The sequence below is a fragment of the Suricata suricatta genome, chromosome 2, assembly GCF_006229205.1.
Source record: "Suricata suricatta isolate VVHF042 chromosome 2, meerkat_22Aug2017_6uvM2_HiC, whole genome shotgun sequence".
NCBI lineage: Eukaryota > Metazoa > Chordata > Mammalia > Carnivora > Herpestidae > Suricata > Suricata suricatta.
The window spans coordinates 134090413-134112936 of record NC_043701.1 but is presented as its reverse complement, the minus strand read 5'-3'; the positions used below and the strand labels follow the sequence as shown (position 1 = coordinate 134112936).

The following is a 22524-nucleotide window of genomic DNA, read 5'->3' as shown; positions in this document are numbered from 1 at the left end:
GTAATGATCTCACAGTTCGATTTGTGAGATTGAGCCTCGCATCAGGCTCTGTGTTAACAGCGCTGAGCCTGCTTGGGATTCTCTCTCTCCCTCTGTCTCTGCTCCCCCCTTGCTCATGCATGCACATACATAATCTCTTTCTCTCTCAAAATAAATAAATAAACTTAAAAAAAAACCCTCATAACTGCTTGGGCTCTATTCACCCAATGCCATGACAGAAATGGTTTTTTTTTTAAGCAGGAAAGTATGAGAAATAATAACCCATTTGTGAGACAGAGGAAAAAGAATGAAATGTTTTCTATATATTTTTTATTTTCTCCACATCATACAGCATATAGTAAGCATTCACATGACTAGTTGAATTGATGTTTGATTCTCATGTTATACCCTTAAGAAATTATCTAAATAAAAATATTTTAAGGAAATATTTTCCAACTGAGAAATTATGAGAAAACATTCTCTCACCCCCCCCACACACACAAAATCTAGTATTTAAAATACATATAATGGGATAGTATTTAGACTATGCTATTAATTACTAATGAAAAGATGATATAGCCTGAGCTAGTTAATTTTACCTAAAAACATTCCTTTTTTCCCACTTAACACACATTCTCAGCACCACACTTCTGAAGCTGACATACACAGTTTCCACCACAGGAAGGATTCAAGCTGCAGTGTTTATAGCCACAGGCAAAATGTAAATCTTGGCAGGTCCTGCTGCGGATTCTCAGTTCTGGTTCACTGCTACTGGAAAAGTCTTCAGTTCTCACAATCAGGCAGATAAATGAGTTGTGTATTGCCTTCAAAACAACAGAAAATATTCTTTTTTTTTTTTTTTTTGAGAGAGAGAGAGCGAGCATGTAGGGGAGGAGCAGAGAGAGAATCCTAAGCAGGCTCCACACCCATCACAGAGCCCTATGTGGGGCTGACCATGAAATCATGACCTGAGCCAAAATGAAGAGTCGGACGCTTAACCAAGAGAGCCACCCAAGGCCTCCTGAAAATGTTCTGATTATCTTGTATTCAATTTAAAGTCTAAAATCTTCAGCCTAAGCAATTGAAAAATCTGCTGTATACTTGTCTTTCAGATCTCTCTGTGTGTAAGAAATAAATGTCAACTAATCTTATTACCATGATAAAACATGAACCCTGAAGAAATCATACAAAAAACATGTATGATACTAACCTAGAGTTACAAGGAGACTTAGAGACCATAGACTCTAACCGTGAAGTTCTCCAGTGAAAAAAGTTAAGGCCCAAAGAGTTTAAGTGACCTGCATAAACTCTGTTCTCACTGCAGAACAACAGAATCAGACCCGCGTCTCCTGACCCCTTGTCTAGGTAAACCTCTTCACTCTTTACAGAGCCACAGACTAAATTGTACCAAATCTTCTTTATGGTCACAGATAATAAATAAAATAAGTAAGACATTTAACTAGGGTAAATCTGTTGTTATAACTCTTATGTTTTTAAGTGTTCTGCTTTTCTAATTTGGCAATTTAAAAACCACCACCCACAAAGCTGTAAGTATTGTTTATGTATATAACATACTTTTATTATTTATTTTTACATATCCCAAGTTTAATTATTCTGAATACTTGCTCTTTTAGCTTGTAAAGAGATAGAAAAGACTGCAGAAACAAGTTTTAAAAAAAAAGCTATTAACAATCATAGACTTGCTTCAAAAAGCTCATTTCTATAGTTAGGCCATGGTTGCTAGTTCCAGAATTTATTGTTTCTCAAAAAGCTCATTTAAAACTTCTCAAAGATTAAGCTAATTCTCCAACTTTTCTTGGGGAATTATTTTCTCTCAACTTTGTATTTCATTTATCAGTCTACTGAATGTGCTCTCTCTCTTAGATGTCAGTACTTACCAGTAGCTGTGCTGCCTTTTGTCATAACTAGCGAGTCAGCAGTGAGAAGCGTGATGTTTTTAAAAGTCTCCTGTGGGGCGCCTGGGTAGCTCAGTCTGTTAAGCTTCCGCTTCAGCTCAGGTCATGATCTCATGGTTCGTGGGTTCAGGCCCCACATCAGGCTCTGTACTGGACAGCTCAGAGCCTGGAGCCTGCTTCCTATTCTGTATCTTCCTCTCTTTCTGACCCTTCCCTGCTCATGCTGTCTTTCTCTGTCTCTCTCAAAACAAAACAAAACAAAAAAAACATTACAAGTCTCCTGAGATATGGAATGTATTACTGTGAGGTTAATGATTATTTTAGTGTTGTGTGAGAGGTTTTGAGCCTCAAAAACAAATGCATACTCTTTTCTGGAGAAAGATTTGTAAGAGCATCTCAGTGATAAAGGTGTGAAGCATCTGTGTTCGAATCCTAGTTCTGCTACTTGCTATCTACTTGACCTGGAACAAATTATTAAGTATGAAGGACTATGCCTTCAATTCCTCATCTGTAAAACAAGAATAATCATAAGACTTAGAGGATTGTTGTAAGCAATAAAATACAAGTATAGCACAATGTAGGCAAATAATAAGCAATCAATAGTTGGTTACTTTTTTTAAATTTTATTTTATTTTATTTTAGAGGGGCACCTGGGTGGCTCAGTCAGTTGAGCATCTGGCTTCTGCTCAGGTTATGACCTCCCAGTTCGTGGGTTCAAGCCTGGCGTCAGGCTCTGTGCTGACAGCTAGCTCAGAGCCTGGAGCCTGTCTTCAGATTCTGTGTCTCCCTCTCTCTCTGACCCCCCTCTGCTCACGCTGTCTCTCTCTCAAAAATTAAAAAAAATTTTTTAAATAATAAATTTTATTTTAGAGAGAGAGTGCACGAGTGGGGATGAGGGGCAGATGGGCAGAGAGAGAGAGAGAGAGAGAGAAAGAATCTTAAGCAGGCTTCATGCTCAGCACAGAGCCCAACACACGACTTGATCCCACAACCCTGGGATCATGACCTGAGCTGAAATCAAGAGTCTGACACTTAGACAACTGAACTACCAAAGTGCCCCATGTTGTTCTTGTGTTTTTCTGTATGGGGGTTTGCTTCTCGTTCAGGTTCAGAGCATCATCCGCTCCCAAACCAGTATGGGTATGCGCCACAGAGACCGTCCTACCACCGGCAACACCCTCAAGTCTGGCCTGTGCTCAGCCCTCACGACCTACTTCTTTGGAGCTGATCTTAAGGGAAAGCTAACAATCAAAAACTTCCTTGAATTTCAGCGTAAACTTCAGCATGATGTTCTGAAACTAGAGGTAGGTATCCCTTGGACTTCCGGGCATCAGGGCACTTCACGTCACATACGCACTAGATCCTCTGGGCTGGGGCTGGGGGGAGGGCGTGCACTATAGACATTCTTTCATTTTGTTTCCAGCTGTGAGAACTGATTGGTTTGAACCTGATAGCAGATGGGAAATATTATGTTCTCTGAAGAAGTCTTGGAGTGAGGTGGTTCTGGGACCAAAAGCCAGAAAAGTCTAAATTGAAAATCTTACTTGTCTTTGGATACTCAGCTTGATGAAGGAGAAATTCAGGGGTCACAGCAATTCTCGACCTGACCATGTTTCCCCAGTTTTATATTATTTTATAGAAGGCACCAGGAGGTGGAGATGAGGGGAGATAATAAGTAAATCTTTCTTTGAAAGTTTACAAAGCTAAAAACCACTGGAAACACAAAGCGTCAGATTAAAACTATACGTGCTCAGAGTCGGGAAAATGTCATACTGTGTTTGGACATTTACTTTTCCACTCGCAGTTTAGATCGTCATGCTATTCAGTTCCCGAACACAATTCTGTAAGGACATTACCTTGCTCTCTGTGTTTATTTATTGAATAAGTGTATTATGGGTTAGTTGGCTACTAAGTCTGTTCAATTCAAAATAATAAGTTTCTCTTAGTGCACTTTTTGTGGAAAAAAATGAAATCTCATTTCTTCAGATTGTCAAAAATTCCCTTAGATTGGTGTTTCTTGACTTCTTTTTGTAAAGAACATATTTAATATTCATTTGAAACTTGAAAACATTAAATTACTATAACTAAAAACACATTTAAATGCTGGAGAAAAGCACTGCTTTGTTTTTAAACTATGTACATTACTTCTTTGGCCACTCTTCCATTTTTCTCCATGATTCTGATGATGCAGCTCCCACCTCTTCCACCCTCTTAACCCAACTGAGACAGTTTGAAAAATCACAACTGAATTCCCATTATTGATAAGAACCACTGTTGAACGTTCATACGTTAGGAAAGAAGTAGAGAGAATACTAAAAATCAGATCAAACCTTGAAATGTGCTTTTGTACTTGTTTTTTAAAATGATATAATTGATATTCAAAGAACTTACCTCATTAAAAAAACCAAATTAATGGATCTCTGGAATTTAGCCCTCTTGAGAGCAGTTCTTGGCCCCTATAATAAGTGGACAGTGGTATATATACACACAGTGTGTGTGTGTGTGGGTGGGTGGGTGGGTGTGTGTGGGTGTGTAGCAAAACTTTACCTTCCTAGAGTCTCTGGCTGGGGCTCACAATCAAATTGACATAAAGCAGATTAACAAGAGGAAAGCACATAGATTTTAACACACACCTGGGACCCCCATAGGAAAATGAAGACCCAAAGAAGTGGCTAGGCTTAAGAGAGTTTATATACTGAATTGAACAAAGACAGGCAGCTTACCTTTATGAAGTTTGTTTCATTATCACCAGAGAAGGGGAGTCAACGTTGAGAGTAATCTTTACACACAGACCACATTTAAATAATTCTTATCTTTTTTTAGTCTCCCCGTATATTTTAGTTACTTTTCCACCATTGTCCCTCTCCATTCCTTTCCTGCTGGTATAGGGAGCACATCTTTCACATCATTCAGGAGTCTGATAACTTTTTTTTTTTTTTATTGTATGATTTTTATTTATTTTTGAGAGACAGAGAGAGACAGCACAAGCAGGGGAGGATCAGAGAGAGAGGGAGACACAGAATCTGAAGCAGGCTCCAGGATCTGAGCTGTCAGCACAGAGCCCAATGCAGGGCTCGAACCCATGGACTGTGAGATCATGACCTGAGCCGAAGCCGGACGTTTAACCGACTGAGCCACCCAGGCGCCCCCTGATAACTTTTGTGTAAGAGTTGGTTTGTACTAGGGTCCTGGACATATGCCTTGCTCCCCAGGATGCTTGGTTTTCTTTGGAACGGTCTTCTTTGGAAACTTTATAAAATAGTCTGGGAATATAAATTACTTATTAATTACAGTTTAACATAGAGTAAAGATCCATAAAACGCAGTTAGAGAATACAGGTTGTGGTACTTTCAACAAACTTTAAACAATAATATGAGCTCATTGAGGGCAGGTGCCAGGCTGACCACAACCTAGCTTGACACTCATTCCTGGACACACAGGTGGGAGTCTTTTTTTTTTTTTAATTTTTTTAATGTTTTATTTATTTTTGATACAGAGAGAGACAGAGCAGAGAGGGGGAGGGGCAGAGAGAGAAGGAGACACAGAACCAGAAGCAGGCTCCAGCCTCTGAGCTAGCTGTCAGCACAGAGCCCGACGCGGGGCTTGAACCCACAACTGTGAGATCTGACCTGAGCCGAAGTTGGAGGCCCAACCGACTGAGCCACTCAGGCGCTCCGGGAGTCTTAAGAGACAGTGCATAGGGCTTTTGCCTTTCACTCTGAGACGTTGTAGAGCTGAAAGCAAGCCCACTAACATTACCAGTGAGGTAGATTATCAATGTGGATTGCAAATGAGGTAGAATGTTATAAAGCAGATGAGGGATTTGATACATGTGAACCTGCACACAGCCTCCACCCAAATGACAGAAAAAAAGGAGATTTAAAAGGCAGATGTGTCTAAGATTCTTATTTTGGAAAGCTCTCTTGTATTCGATATTGACTTAGGATCATGTATAGGCTTTGGTCCAAGACTGTCAAGACTATTCCTGTTTGCCAATCAGCAATTCCTCACGTAAGGGAATCAGTAGACTCTTTTGTTAAAGAACCCAGCCTAACATGTAATAAATATTATGTAAATGTGTAGTGACCCTGAACCCATTCTTTCCGTGTAATGGTACAAGTCCAGTGAATAAGAGCCTCTTTATCAATAACCCCCAGATTTAAAATTTCACGAATCAGTACTTTGTCTTTCCAGTTAGATTTGGGGGTATTTTAATGTTTATTTCTTTTGAGAGAGAGAAAGAGAGTGAGAGAGCGTGCACAAGCAGGGAGAAGGGGTAGAGAGAGAAGGATAGAGAGAATCCCAAGCACTGACAGTGCAGAGCCCAGTACGGGGCTTGATCCCACAAATCGTGAGATCATGAGCTTAGACAAAATCAAGAGTCAGACACTCAACTGACTGAGCCACCCAGGTACCCCTCCAATTAGATTTCTAATAAATACTTTGAGGAAGTGTGAATAGAAGAAAGAACATACCTTTGGTGCTCTCATAATGAGACCTGAATTAAAATTTTGTTTCTACCGCTTTCTGGCTCTGTGACATTTATCGAGTGAGTTATTCTCTCAAAGCTTAGGCCCTTATTTGTAAAACAGGGCAATGATGAAATGAGATCTTGTTTCTTATGGGCTGAATTGTATTCTCCCAGAATTCTTATTTTGAAACTCTGATCCGGAGTACCCAGTACCCTATATTTGGAAATAGGGTCCTTAAAGAGGTGATTAAGTTAAAATGAAGCCATTAGGGTGGGCTCTAATGCAGCCCTACTGGTGTCTTTGTAGGAAGAGGAAATGTATTGACATGCAGACCCCAGGGCTGCGCTTGCACAGAGGAACAACTGTGTAAAGACACAGCAAGAGAAGGTAGCCAACTATAAGCCTAGCCGAGAAGCTCCAGGGAAGCCTGCTCTGCCTGAACATTGATCTTAGACTCGCAGCCTCCAGGATTGTGAAGAAGTAAATCTCTGTTGTTTGTCACCAAGCTGATGGTATTTTGTTAAGACACCCTAGCAAGCAGATACGGTGGTATATGCCTGACACCACCTGACCTGTACTGTACCTTTAATAAGTATTCTTTCACCTTCTCTGTATGTCCTCTGCCACTGGTATGGCAGTTGACATACAGTAGGCACTTAAACAAGTCACCTCTAATGACTGACTGAAAGGTCCTTCATTGAAATACTTTTCTGATAAAACTTCTGGAAAATGGAAGTATATTTTTGTTTTTATTTTATTTGACTTTTCAAGTTTAGGTAATTTCTCCCTTCAGTGAATATGAAACATAATCTCAACATCATAGCCAAGAGGAAAATGGAAATTATTAATAGTATCGTAATTTTCATATGGGTTTTTATAATTCCACCATTCTATTTACCTCTTACTAGTTTTATTCCATAACTTATTTACTTTAAAATTTCAGATCAAGGAGTTTTATTGTTCCACTTAGTTATTTCTTTTTTCTTTTTTTTTCCTCTTTTTTTATGTCTTTATTTTATTTTGAGAGAGAGACAGTGTGAGTGGGGGAGGGGCAGAGAGAAAGAGAGACCCAGAATCTGAAGCAGGCTCCAGGCTCTGAGCTGTCAGCACAGAGCCTAATGCAGGGCTCGAACCCACAACTGCGAGATTGTGACCTGAGCTGAAGTCAGATGCGTAGCCAATTCAGCCACTCAGGGGCCCCTATTTTATTTTATTTTTTAAGCCTTTATTTATTAAATAATCTCTACTCACAACATTGAGCTCGAACTCATGACTGATTGCTGCATGCTCCACAGACTCCATCAGCTGGATACCCCACATGCCTTTATTTTAAATCTTGTCAACCCTATTATGTTTAGTGATATTATACCCATGTTACAGATATAGAAATTGAAACTCAAAAAGATAAAAGTCACAGCTATTAAATGGTAGAGCCAGAACTCCAACTCAGTCTTTCAGACTGAGCCATCTTCCATTCTTTATCTGGTCATTACTCGTTTTCATATGAGATGAGGTTTCTGGGCCTGACTTATTGGAACTCCAAAGAAAAATAGAATGTTCTGAATTTTAGGAACAGGAAAAGACCAAATTTCTTGAATATATGGTCAGGCTTTTTTAGCACCATTTTTTCCTCATTCGTTTGCGCCTCAAATTGAGTCTTATGACTGAGAAGAAATACACCGTTCTTTTGTGTTTATATTACCTAAAGTAGTCATTCCGTTTCTTTGTATAACAATCATTAACTTGTTAGGTTTTTTAAAAATGCTTTAATGCTCTTAATTCTGGTCAGATTTGTTTTATTCTACCCTTATTTCTCTATCTAGAAACCCAAAAAACATGGGTTTAAAGGAATGACCTAAGAATACACAGTTGGTTTTTTCAAAAAATCTTTTTTGAAGTTATGAAAAAATTCCATCTAAGGCCATGAAGAACTATTGAGTTGAGTTCCTTAGAGACAAGTGCCAAGTCTAATTCCAATTAATATATTCATTGATTTCTTGAGGACTGCAGTAAGTAGGATGTCAGTCAAAAATGAAAGGTAATAGAGAACTCTTTGAAAGAGTATAATTAATTTTAATTTGGGGGGAGGGGAAAAAGGAGCTGTCATTATGTCAAAGAAAAGCAAAAACTAATTTATTCAAGAAGGAAGAAGCCAATGCCAGACTATACAACAAGAAAACTGAAAAAGCATCATCTAATAGAACTCCAAACTGTAAGTTTTGGGGTTCACATGTTTACTGCATAACCAGTCAGATTATTGCATTTTTTTAGAAGAGATGGGTATCAATTATCTGAAGGCAAATAGTGTGTAGTTCAAAGGATAACAGTGACTGTCTTATATTCCCAGTCTTCAAGAAAAATATATATATATTGAGGTTAACAGATCTGTTCAGTCAGGAAGAAAGATAAAAAGGGGGACATAAAGAACAATGCTAATTGTTCTCATTTGTCAATAAAAGTAGAGAAAAAAAAGAGTCTTAATTTAAGTTAAATATTGAGAAACTTTAAAAAATATTTATATGTATGGCTACATGATTAAAAGTGCGTAAGGAAATTCCAGATCACCTACCCTATATATCAGTAGGCTGACTTCTTTGTACTCATCCTCTAAAGTGCTAAAGGAAAATTAAATCTGCCTTGCTCTGGTGCAGAGGACCGTATTAAGAGACAAACCTCAGCTCTTTTCCTGGCCAAAAGATTTGGAGGAGACCCGAAGGCAAGAAGGCTTTACAGCAAACATTTTTTGGAGCTAGAACACTCTTAGCAAAGCAGATTTCTTTTCATCCTAATACCAGTTTCGTTTTGCTTTCTTTCTTCTGGGAAACCTCTTATGTAAACTCAAAGATGAGAAATGACTCTTGATTTAATTAAATCTAAGAAATGAAATGAGAGCTGTTTAATGAGGTTTCTTTTAATTTTATTCTTCAACTTTTTGCCACTACAAAACAATGTGGATAATAATAAATCTGTAATTTCTTATTCCATCCTTAGATGTTTAAAACCTGAATTTTCCAGAAATCATTAAATGGGTTATTAAACAGCACTTGTTTCTTTAGGTATTAATAACTTTAAGGAGCCAAGTATATGTTTAAAAGTTAAATATAAAAACCTATGAAGGTAACAATCCCCACTATAGAAAAATTATAACTTTGCTATTTGGGGTGCAATTTAAAAAATTACTAGTTCATTTTTTCTGAAAAATTTAAAGTACTTAGCCAACATGAGCTACTTTACCTTATAAAATTCTGAAGAGAAAAAGCCATAGCAAGCATTATTTTCCCAAATGTTAATTTAGCCATACAAAATCCTTTTATTTCTTGCTTCATGAGTGGGGGGAAGAGGGAGAGAGAGATGGGGAATCTTAAGCAGGTTCCACGCCCAGGGTGGAGCCTGATGCGGCTTGACAATGAGATCATGACCTGAGCCAAAATCAGCTTAACTAACAGAGTCACCTAGGCTCCCCCCCCTTTTCTTATTTCTTAAATCCAAACATCTGGTTTCTTTTATAAAAATAACGAATTGGGTTAGTAACATGATCCGTCCAACCTACTACTCTTTCTTTGCCTGGGACACCAAGGGATATTTTAGGAAACAATCATGAATTTTAAAAAATAAAAATATGTAAAAATAATAATATAAAAATTTAATTGCCCTCCATAATTGTTTAGAAGTCAGTCACCCATGACTTGATGTCAACACTTGTTAAAGCTAATTATATTTTCTCTCTGTACTGCACATCATGAAGTAGGTCCAGTATCTTGCTCTGATAAGACCAAGTTAGTTCTCAGTGTGAATTAGTTTAATGGGGTGAAGATATGTAAAACCCAAAGCCAAACTCTGATTTAATTTCTTGCAATACCATTTACACCCTGTAATTGAAGTTTGCTGTCCTTTGTCGCTTATAGGTTCTCTGACTGTAGAATCAGACTGAAAATACTACCTAGCTATGGTGGAATGTCCACGGTGATTCAATGCTCCCTTGGTGTTGTAATTGCAACTTTGATAATTATTCTGTAAAAAGTATACAAAACAGTGTTTTTTGGTTTCATATCTTTTGGAGAATGGAGGAAAAAGTTTTTTTTTTTTTTTAAAGTTTATTTATTTTGAGAGAAACCAAGACAGCACAAGTGGAGGAGGGGCAGCAAGAAAGGGCGGGAGAGAGAATCCCAAGCAGGCTCTGTGCTGCCAGATCCCACAAAGCCACGAGATTATGACCTGAGCCAAAACCAAGAGTCAGACATTTAACCCACTGAGTCACCCAGGTGCCTCAAGGAAAAATTTTTAAGAGTGATACTTTGTTGCTTAAAATGTATGATTCTAGGCATGAATTTTAAAAGGCATTAAGGACCATGTGGGTGGCTCAGTCAGTTGAGCATCTGACTCTTGATTTTAGCTCAGGTCATGATCCCAGGGTTGTGGGATCCAGAGCTCCAAATCAGGCTCTGCACGGAGTGTGGATTAATCATTAAGGTGCAGAAAACTGATAGTTTTCTTTGATTTGCAGAGAGCTTCACAATTCCAAAGTCTATATGTTAGTGATATATTTGCAATACTGGGGCGACCTCGATGGTGTTCCTCGCATACATTCTAAGTTGATTTTAAACTGGGTGCAAGACAAAAGGAGCTCAAATAAATCATGAAGGTATGATCTTTCTCCAGTGGAATTGTTCCTCAATATATCATTCATATAGTTTTATCAACCATCTTCTAGTAGAACACAGGAGCTTTTCAATTTATGAATGAGCTGTATGCCAATGAATCAAAAGTTCATAGGTCAATTATTTGGAATTCAGAATGCAGTGATACTTTTTTTAGTTTCACACACACAGAGCACTTAGAATATTGTTGAATGCAATATAGTGAAATGAGAAGTAGTATGAAAGGAGGTGATTGTGTGAATTCAAGTTCAGTGTTTCATCCATACACACTCCTGTAACCGCAGCTGTCTTGGATGTAGACCTCCAGTGATATCAAGTGTTTTAACAAAAGTTTGTGTACATACTACGTAAAGCAAAAATACTAGCCAACATTTTTTGAGAGGTTTCCATTGTGCCAGGCCCTATTCTAAGTTTTTTTATGTACATTATTCCATTTAATCTTCATAAAGCTATGAAGTTGGTATTACAACTACCCATATTTAACAAACAAGGAAACTGAGGCACTAAGAGATGACCTAAGTTGGCTGAGGAGGGGCTGAGATGTTATCCCAGGCAGTCTGCCTTAGAGTCTGCTCTTGTAACTTACACTAGCTTTCCAGGAACCAGGCTAAATGCTCAAGTCTAAGATGAACAAAACATTGTTCTCCCCAGAAGCTTACAAAGGTGAGATGAATGAGCCACAAAGTCTTGCCCAGTGTTATAAGTACAGTACCAGACATATTAATATGGTACAATGGGAGTATAAAAAGGGAACATGTAAATCAGTCTGTGAGGAGCGCAAGAGACTGCTCAGGGAAGTTTTCCCAGAGGAGGCAATATTTGAGTCAGCTCTAACCAAAACTCCATTCTATCTAAAGAATAGGGTGGTTGATTTTTATTCGCACTTTGTTCTGGTTGTAGGAAAAATGAGGCAGGGGAGCACTGACTTATCCCTGGGACTGGAGCCAGGAAAGGGTGACAGAAAAAATGACCTTTCTTATCAAGTCTGTCCCCAAACCAGGCTTAAATTAATGTGTCTCCAGGGTGTTCTCATGTTGGTAAAGGGACCGTGTGCCCGCAGGTCCAGGTCCATGGAGATAATTAAGAAACAGATGAAAAGTGGAGGTCTGGATAAGAAAAGAGAGGCTTTCTCCAGATTTCTCCCAAGAGCTAGCTGGGCCTCTAAGCAGATCAAATTTGATCTCAGACTCACACTCAGAATGAAGTTTGGGCTAAATGATGGGTCGGGTCTCCAAGAAGATCTCTTCATTTTTCTCCTCCTTTTAGCAATCTTCAGCTGTAGAGGCCTTTCAGAACTACAGTCTTTGGAATTTATGGACATTTTAAAATAAAGAATTAGGGCTTTAAAGAATGACAAGTGGACTAATCAGTGGACTGATAAGCTTGTTTGTCCCCCCAACCCTGCCTTATAGCTCATTTGGCCTCAAGTAACTCTAGAAGATCTCTCTCTGTCTCTCTCTCTTCCTCTCTCTGTCTCTTTCTCTCTCTCTCTCCTTAGAAGAAAAGAAGAATTTTTAAAAATAGCTTTAGCCTCTAGCCTGCCATACAGCCTTAGAGGAGTCTGAGGAGTCTAGACAATGTCCTAGGAACCAGAGCCAGCTTTGCAGTAATTTGTGAATAAATAATACATTACAGCCTGTTGAATTCAGACTGCAAGCAAATGCCATTTTAGAGGGTCATATATATTACATCAAGTTATTATCCTCTGAATTTAGTTAACAGCATAGAAAAGGCTTTTTCACAAGTCTCCATTTCTCCTTTTTTCCTATTACAATAGAATGCCTTTTCTTTTCCCAACCCACATTCTCCTCATTTGTTTTATATCAAATCTCCCACATTAGCATGAATGAGTTTTCTTACTAAAGCATCTTGGGCTAATGAAATATAAATTATGCCAATCATTTTTTAGCATTAATAAAAGCCTCTTCAAGTAAAGTAATGCCAAAACGTCTTTTTTAGGATGCCCCTTTTCTTTACCAGTTTTTCTTTGAGATCTGGTAGTGTATCTACCTAGCAGAAAAATCAAGCCAAAAAATGTAACACTTAGTTTTTGTTTTTATTTATTTATTTTTTACTAATAACAAATTTAAATTACTTAGTCTTTAGGTATGTGCCAGGCATTTGTTAGGTAAAGAAGCAGGTATCAACCCCAGTTCCGGAATTTAAGGAGTTATAATCAGACTGGACATTGGACACGTATTATACTCCGGGAAGAAAACCACAATGATGGAGGTCTGCACAGAATAGGTGCATGGTGAATATTTGTTAAAAGAGTAATCAGTATACAATTATGTCATTTGGATCTTCACATTTTACCTCTTTGACCTTGGGAGTCCTAGTTTCTTCAGAGGGACAGTTGCAGTGACATGTGCCCCACAGAGTTGTCAGGAAGACTCCCCGATATAAGAAGACACCTGGCGTGGGGCACATGGGGGGCTCAGCCGGTTAAGCGTCTGACCCTTGGTTTCGGCTCAGGTTGCAACCTCACTGTTTGTGACCTCAAGCCCTGCCTTGGGCTTGCGCTGGCAGCACAGAGCCTGATTAGGATTCTCTGCCCTATGCTGCTCGCATTCTCTGTTTCTCTCTCTCTTTCTCAAAAATAAATAAACAATAAAAAAATAAAAAGTACCCAGCACAATGCCTGACACTCATCATGTGCTCGAAGAGGGTTTGTTCATGTGTTTGTTCAGTCACGGCTGCCTGTTTCTTGTTTGGGTGCTAGCATCAGACTGCTCCACTGAGCACCTTTCCACAGGCTGTTGGGACCTCCTGCATTTCTTCCGTTATCAGCAGAGGGAGCGGGGCAAGAGCCAGTGACCTGTGCTTCCTGACATCCCTGTCCAGTGGCCCATCTTGATATTCTTTGCAGAATCATAGCCTTACTTTTTTTAATGTTATTTATTTTTGAGAGAGAGAGAGAAAAAACAAGCCGGGGATGAGAAGAGAGAGAGCTGTAGACACAGAATCCAAAGCAGGCTCCAGGCTCCAAGCTGTCAGCACAGAGCCCAGTGTGGGGCTTGAACTCACCACAGACTGTGAGATCATGACCAGAGCCTAAGTCGAACACTTAACCAACTGAGCCACTCAGGTGCCCTGCCTTTAGTATTTTTATTCTTATGTTTTTTTATTTATTTTTGAGAGACAGAGAGAGACAGCACAAGCAGAGGAGGGTCAGAGAGAGGAGGAGGTACAGACTCTGAAGCAGACTCCAGGCTCTGAGCTGACAGCACAGAGCCCAATGCGGGGCTCAAACCCACAAACTGTGAGATCATGGCCTGAGCCCAAGTTGGTCACCCAACCAGCTGAGCCACCCAGGTGCCCCTATTATTATTTTTTTAATGTTTATTTACTCTGAGAGGGAGAGAGCTCGAGCAGGAGAGGGACAGAGAGAGAAGGCAAGAGAACCCCAAGCAGGCTTTGCACTGTCAGTGCAGAGGGGTCCAATCCCCGAACCATGAGATCATGCCCTAAGCCAAAACCAAGAGTCAGTCACTTAATCTGCTGAGCCACCCAGAACCCCAGCTTCATGGCCTTTATTTATTTATTTTTCATAGCCTTTAAAGTTTGAAAAGATTCCAGGCAATTGTCAACTTCACAGTCATTATGTTGATTAGATTTTAATCCCAAATCTGTGATTTACACTATATCCACCTAGAAAAATAAGTGAGGTGTAATGAATTCATTGTGCTAGAAAATATTGCTCAGTGAGACATTCGATGATATTTTTCAAATTTCTATGTGGATACATTTATGGAGCATGATGGCAGAAATTAGGGAAGAAACAGAAGAAGTTTCCTTGAATACAGAAGTAGTCATTTTCTCCTTATTGGATATCATATACAGAATTATTTCTTTATCTCTGTCATCATTGCTAAGATATTAACATACTATATTTTCTTTTCAGTATAGAAATAGTTCTCATAGATTTTCTATGCTATGAAATTTGGCAGAGTGCAAACTGAGAAATTCTGGAAGCATCTCATTTGCTGTAGTGGAATTACCTTGCCCATCTGGTAGCTTTTTTGTTGCGGTGGTAATTATTTTTTTGGTTTTTTCCTCCTCTCTCTCTCCCCCCTCTCTTTCTCCTCTCTATATAACAAAACGACATTTGGGATGAATTCATGTTCATAGGGCTAATTTTGTTGCTCGTGTCTGAGGTAATGTGTCTGATTCTGCGACTCCAGCTCATCTGGTAGAGATTCCTGTTCCCGCTCTAGGGATTTTGTAAAGTAAGAAGATAGTTTCTAACCCCTTCTTTTCCAAAATGGAGCATTACAACTGTATTAGTTAGCTATTGTCACGCAAGAAATTACCCCAAGGCCTTGCAGCTGAAGACGAATATTACTCTATCACACAGTTGCTAGGGGACAGAATCTAGGGGCAGCTTAGTTGAGTGGTTCTGGCCGTTCCATGATGTGTAGTTACACTGTCAGCCCAAACCGCAGTACTCTAAAAGCCTGACTAAGCTAGGGGACCCTCTGCCAAGCCCACCCACATGGCTGTGGGCAAAAGTCTTTATTTAGTTCCTCATTCTGTGGATGTTTTCACAAGGCTGTCATGACATGATGGCTGGCGTCTTGCAGAGTAAGTGATCCATGAGAGAGAAAGTGTAACCAAGATGTCTCTTATGACCCACTCTCAGGAGTGACATCCCTTCTGCCATATTCTTTTGGCCATACAGACCCATCCAGGACGACTGTGGGAAGAGAATAGACAGGAGTGTGAATACCGGGAGACGGGGGACACGGGGACATCTTCATACAGGCTACCACATGTGTAAGCTCACCACCTTCCCCAGAATAGGAGACTGGCCTCCGGAAGGCCATGTGAGAACAGTTCCAGTGACATGCTGTCAACGGTAGTGCTATCTCATGGACCCAAGTGCCATCGCTCCCTTTCCCAGCAGTTGGCTTGTTGCACGGGCTCTCTCGCCGGTTTATCTCTCTGCCCTGTGGTGATTTTAGTTTCACAGGCCTTACTGCCTTTCTGTACGTACCACTTGGCACTGCTCAGGATCACCACAGTCCTCCCATGTTTCATGGACTTTGGGCTGAGTGAACAGAATGGCAGCCCCATTCCCTTCCGTCTCACGAGAGCCTTGCTTCCTAGGAGCATTCAAGCGCTGTATGTGAGCAGTGTCTCTGTGCTTCTCCCCACACCCAGCCACATGTTCTTGTGACCCAGGATCTGCAAATGTTGGCTGTATTCATATCCCAGGCCTTTCCATCTCCAGAGAAATGTGCCTACTGTGTAGCTTTTGAATTGATGAGGGAGGCTCCTCTAAAATTTTTTTTAACATTTATTTTTTGAGAGAGAGAGAGAGAGAGAGAGAGAGAGAGAGAGAGAGAGAGAGCAGCTTGAGCAGGGGAGGGGCAGAGAGAGGCGGAGACACAGAATCTAAAGCAGGCTGCAATCTCAGAGCTGTCAGCACAGAGCCCAAGGCAGGGCTTGAACTCATGAACCACCAGATCATGACCTGAGCTGAAATCAGTGCTTAACCAGCTGAGCCACCCAGGTGCCCCTGAGGAAGGTTTCTCTAAATCCTCAGGATTCAATTTCTTTCTTTCTTTTTTTTTTTTCCCAAGGAATGGGGTTTAGTCCCTTTCATGCTGTGAACCATTGTTTATTGCTCCCATTAGTGGCACAAGTATTGGAGATTTAAAATAAATCTCACTTTACAGCCAAAATATTATGATGTGTTTAGTTTCCATGCTTATAAATTTATTCCCTGAGTTTAAGGAAAATGTCTATAAAGATCACTTTGTAATTCAGGATCCATTATGAGAGTACTTTGTAATTTTTTTCCGTGATATTTTATAATCAACTTGGGAAATAACCACTGTGACACAGTGGTAGTATGTTAAAAACCTAACAATTTACTTTCATACTCAAGATTTAAGGAATTTTACTCTCATGATGTATAGAATATGATATATATAAAAACTCTTATTAGATGATGTTCCACTTAGTGTTAGCCTTCTGGGTCTCTGAAATTTTTCATTTCTTAAGTGTAATGAACTTTGAACTTTTTTTTTTAATGTTTACTTATTTTTGAGAGAGAGAGACAAAGCATGAGCAGGGGCAGGGCAGAGAGAGGGGGAGACCCTGAATCCAAAGCAGGGTCCAAGCTCTGAGCTATAGGCACAGAGCTCAATGTGGGGCTTGAACCCACAAATCATGAGATCATGAACTGAGCTTGAAGTCGAACACTCACCTGACTGAGCCACCCAGGCACCCCTGAACTTCTTAAAGTAGAAAGTAGCTACTCTTTGGTTATCCTTTTATATAATTTCCAATTATTCACTTAGGTATAAACTCTCATTTTACTCATCTGTGATATTAACTAAAGAAATGAGAACAAAGCCTGCTGTCCATCAGGAATTCCCCTGTCAGCTTAAATTGAACTAGACTTTTCGGAGAGCTCCCGGCATTTCTTATTAAGTAAATGTGTGTGAGCTTAAATTTGGATCTAAAATAAAGACTGGGATTTTTGTAATGCTTTAGGAAATCATACTGGCTGATTTACTGATTTTCTCTCAATCTGACTTTCAAGAGCCTGTGAGGGACTTTTTTTCCTGTGGATTTGAATTAAGTTTTATAGTTCACTTTAAATATATATCTTTATGCTCTGACAGGGTTATGATAGCCTGGGGAGCAATCTCTTTGGTTTTCCTCACCGGTGAGTATGTATAACCTCAAATGTGATGTTAATGTGGTTTTACATTCAATTTCTGCCCAAGAAAAATAATAAACTGTGGAGTTGGTTGATCCAGTGAGTATACTAAATCCATTTATTTGAACACGGAATCATCAACTCACCAAAGCTAATCAGATTTTAAACATACTTTGTCAACTGTGCCCAGGAACCTACTGTCCTAGTGACACATAATTAATTTCAAACTGGCATAAGTGGGCAGAGCTTTCCAGTCCCTTCAAAGTCCCTGCTGGATAGAGGTCATCCACAATGACTCACCTTCTCCCTCAGGGTTTTCAGTAGTCACCACGTCCATCTGCCAAAGGGCTCAATAGGGCAGATCCTCAGAGCAGAGTAAAAGTTATATGATCTTGATAAATAAATACTGTTAGGCTATAATTAGTATATGTCAAGCCCTAGTTACTAGATAGCCTCAAATATTTGAGATGTCGGCCTCTCTCTCTGCCAGCATTTGCTGGTAAATACATGACAGAACAGTGTGCAATTTTCCTCATGTTACCATGGTGGCATAATTGTAGTGTACTCAGTCGGTTGGCTCTGATCTAAAATACCAATTAATTTCCTCTTTGCCTCCAAACTAAAAAAACAGTGCAGTAATCGTGACCTCACGTTTACGTGGCAGTCTTCTCTAGTTTCGCAAAGCCCTAGACAGCATGCATCCTCCCTAGATAATTCGGGGCTTATTGTCACCACCCAGCTGCATGACAGCCAGAGGTGAAGAGGTGGTATCTGCACTCTATTAAAGGGATAAAATTGAGAATGCCCAACTGATAATGTGTATCTTTGTCTTCTGTGTTACATCGGGCTTCTCAAGTTAAATACCCTTGAAAGTACGGGATCTCTGCTGTCTTTGGGAGCTACAGGGGATTATAGGAGCAGCTTCTTGAATAGTCACTGCTGCACCTAGTACCTTGCATTGGCCATTCACACTGATGTACCACCTGTTGCAAAACTCTAGTAAGACCCCCCCCCCAGAAGGAAAGATATTTAAATAAAGATTTAAGGGGGTATAATATCAAATATAAAAACATTCTGCTAGCGCCAGCAAGAGCAAGACCTGCCGGACAGAAATGAGGAGTCATCTGACATTCCTTCAGTTAAAGGCTTAGGGTTAGCAGTAAGAAAACAAGGAAACCATAGGCTTTGCACACAGCAAGAGTCACATTCAGAAAAATGGGGGGTTGGGGAGGTAGGGCCTGGGTGCCTCAGTCGGTTGGGCATCTGACTCTTGATTTCGGCTTAGGTCATCTGTGCTGACAGGATGGAGCCTGCTTGGGATTCCCTCCCTCTCTGTCTCTCTGTCTCTCTCTCTCTCTCTTTCCCTCTCTCTTCCCCTCTCCCCCTCCCTCCCTTTCTTCCTCCCCCCTTTCTCTTTCTCAGTCAAAAATAAATCAACTTTAAAAAAAAAAGAAAAATGTTGATGAAGCAGAAAAGAACCTAATTAGGCATAGATCTCTCCATCACACCCATTCCCACAATCAGTGTTGGTAACATCATCTCCTCCAACCACTTCTGTCTGTCCCCACTACATTCTAGCCCAAACTATAGTCATCTTTTGCCTGAATTTCTTCCATTGTCTCCTAACGAGTCTTCCTATAGGCGCTCTTGGCTTCCTTATTGTTCTTAGAATAAATACTTAAACCCATACCTATAGGCTCTCTATAATTTGGCCTCTGCTGCTGCCTCCTCCAAATTAAGGGCTTTTGCACTACTATCGATTTGCCTGGGACACTCTCTTCCCCCTTTCCCTTCCCCTAATTACCTCCTTCCTATTCCTCAGAGCTCAGTTAAACCCCACTCAGTACTCAGTCAAAGAAGTCTTCCTGCTTCACCACCTTCCAAACCCAAATTAGACCACATTTTTATATTAGATGTTTCCAAAGCACCCTGTACTTTTTTTCTTCAAGTCACTTAATTAAATAGTCACATGATCGTTAAATACCTGTCCCCAAACACTACTTGAAACCTTCTGAGAGAGAATATTAGGCTCATAATTATTTCCTGAGTGCCTGGCATGGTACCTGATACAAACACGATGTTCAGGAAATAGTGTTGAACTAGTAAATGTTTCATCAGATGTGGACAACACCAGCCTAATAAAGGCACAAACACAACACGTGCATATACCCTCCCTGTCTCTCTCAATGGGATCATTATATGTTAGTGTATCAGGTCCTGCTTGGGATATCTAGTCAACTTCCAATGATTCCTTCTTCTCCAGGATTTGTTCCACACTACTTCTCAAACACAGCTGTGGGCTCCTGGAAGCCATGTTTGTACTTTGTGCTTCCCCCCTTTGTTTCCCCTCCTGTCACCAACCCGTGCCCTCCTGGGAAGTTGGATTAGGAGTGGAATCTCAACCCAGGTTGGACCAGTCAGAATCACTCCACAGGAAATTTGAAATTGGGACTAGGGACAGTTGGTCTCTTCTGGTAGTTGAACTAAAACATGTTCTCCAGAACTCCAGCGTAAAAGTTTCTGCCCACTGTGTAGACCCATGACGCGCAGAGAAGACAGGCTAACAGAAAGCAGAGACTGAAGCAGCTACACAGAAATGAGGGTCCTGCCAACTTTCTAGTCTTGGCTTTCAGTTCTTTCCCATCTATGAACTGCCTTGGTCTCCTGGGGTTTCTAAATTTTTTTGTTGCTGAAGGTAGCTTGAGTTGGTTTCCATTATTTGCAACAAAAAAGAAGCCTTACTACAACTAAAACTAAAGATAATAACCTGCAAACATGCCGAGACTTAATGGAGGAAGACCCTGCAGTTGATCGCTGAGCTCATAGGAAATGAAGGAACTTCAGATGACCTCAGGGTGCCTTATAGGGTATCACAGTTAGTTTAGATTATTCTAATTCCCTGCCATGTTGAAGAACCTAGTGCTTAAGCATAAAACATTCCTAACTAGCTACCACATAATTGAAAAGTATCTTCTATGTTTCTTAAGTTGCTTTAAAAAAGCAAAGCAAAATGAAAAACTAGCATTTAAGAAAGACAATCTTAATTAGCTTGGTGACTTAAAAAACAGAAAGCTTCGGTGCTGAGGGATTTAACATATAATCTCACTTGATGGTTTCTCTTTGGTAGTCTTAAACATGTAATTGGCCAGCCAGGGACAGCTGAACATATTGTTAACCTAGAGAATAAAAGAAAGAGAAAGTAAGTTCTCTTTCTATTTTTCATCATTGTCATCATAAAAGGACTTAATGACTTTCTTTCATTTTCCAGTTCTCCCAGAGGAAACATGTTTTCTTTCTTTCCTTCTTTTATGAAAGGATTATGATACTGATGTAGCCTTGCCTAATGCTTTGCCTTTCACCAGCCTGTGATTGGACTCATTGTTTCATCTCACTTTCTGTTTAAAGCTTCAGTAAGCTACCTATTTGTGAGGTTCAGTCTCCCGTCTTCCTTACATTTGTCTTATGCTTGTCACTCAATTTGACCTGAATTCCAACTTCTATATATTGTATTTCACTCTCTGGCTCTCCATTTTCTGTTCTCAAAACCTGGCACGTTCCAACATCATTTTTAGTTTATTGGAAGATATTAACCCATTCCATAGAACCTAATGAGTATGAGTTCATTGCCTACACAATGGCTTTTTGAATGGTCAGAAATAAAATGAGTGATAAGATGAAGCCCACCGAAAAGGGGTCAGTCATTTCAAGTGAGATAAACTGAGATATCAGGTCTGGAGACCAAAGAATAGAATGTGTTTCTAATTTTACAGATAGTGCCCTCAAATTGTGGCTTTTTTATTATTTCTGAATAAGGTAGAAAATTGAGAATATGCAATTTAATATTAAGCTCAGTTCATGAGGTTCATAGATATAACCTTAACTGTTTTTATTGTTTTAGTGTAGTGGGCCTGTGTTTTTCTCACTTAAAGATATACTTCTGTAGAACATAGAGTCTACATGTGATAGATTCCTTGAATACAGTCCTTTTTCTAGCTCAGCCACACTGATTTTTTCATATGTTGCATCTGTGACATTGTTCTTCCAGAAAACATCAACCAATAACTTATTTACGATGCTGTCTCCTCCTGAATATAAACTGGCAGTGTAACTCATAGTTACCTATTTTGGGTTGTTTTTTTTTTTTTTATTAGGGACATGTATACTTTTGTGATCTTAAAATCAGCCTCTAATCGTGGGCTTATTTATTTGTAGAAACAACATTATGCAATTTTACCAGGGCTGTAACCATGCCGGTAATATGCATCCATGTAGAGTAATTTTAAGACCCACCAGACTGTGTTGTAGTCTTGGCTTTGTCCCCTTGCCCTTCCAATCTCAGGCTTCTCTTATGTAAATGCAGATTATAGCCGTTTACCTGTCTCAAGGGTAAATATTCATTCAAGTTAATGAATAAAACATTTTGTACATTCTTATCCCTCAGTGCCTTTGTTTGTGTTCTGTATGTACTCACTACAGGGCTTACAATTTATTATTATGGCTCCTATATCCATAAATTTTTGCATAAGTCCAGTTTTTATGGAGAAAGAGTTTATCATTTAACTCTCCATGCCCTAAAGCATATTTCCACTCCTGCCTGTTTTCCTCCTCATAAACATGCAAAATGCACATGTGAAGAATAGAAAGCAGAGTTAAGAGAATTACTCAGTTACTTTCCTTTCTCAATTTTTTTTCCCTGTACTGTCAGAGCATAGGGGTGCCTAGGTGGCTCAGTCAGTTGAGCATCAGACTCTTGATTTCTGCTCAGGTCATGATCTTACAATTCATGGAGTCAAGCTCCACAGCTTGGGATCTCTCCATCTCTCACT

At 39.7% G+C, this 22524-nt stretch overlaps 1 protein-coding gene across 5 annotated transcripts in view; it reads left to right on the top strand.

The window, feature by feature from the left end:
* MICU1 (mitochondrial calcium uptake 1) overlaps positions 1 to 22524 on the top strand; it is a 237074-nt gene that overhangs the window by 160805 nt on the left and 53745 nt on the right. For 4 of the 5 annotated variants that reach the window (XM_029931890.1, XM_029931889.1, XM_029931892.1 and 1 more), the window contains one exon: positions 3002 to 3199. The exons of the other annotated variant lie outside the window; for it this stretch is intronic. In XM_029931890.1, the coding sequence (XP_029787750.1) occupies positions 3002 to 3199 (198 nt within the window). The remainder of the gene's footprint in view (positions 1 to 3001; positions 3200 to 22524) is intronic. 5 annotated transcript variants of the gene reach the window in all.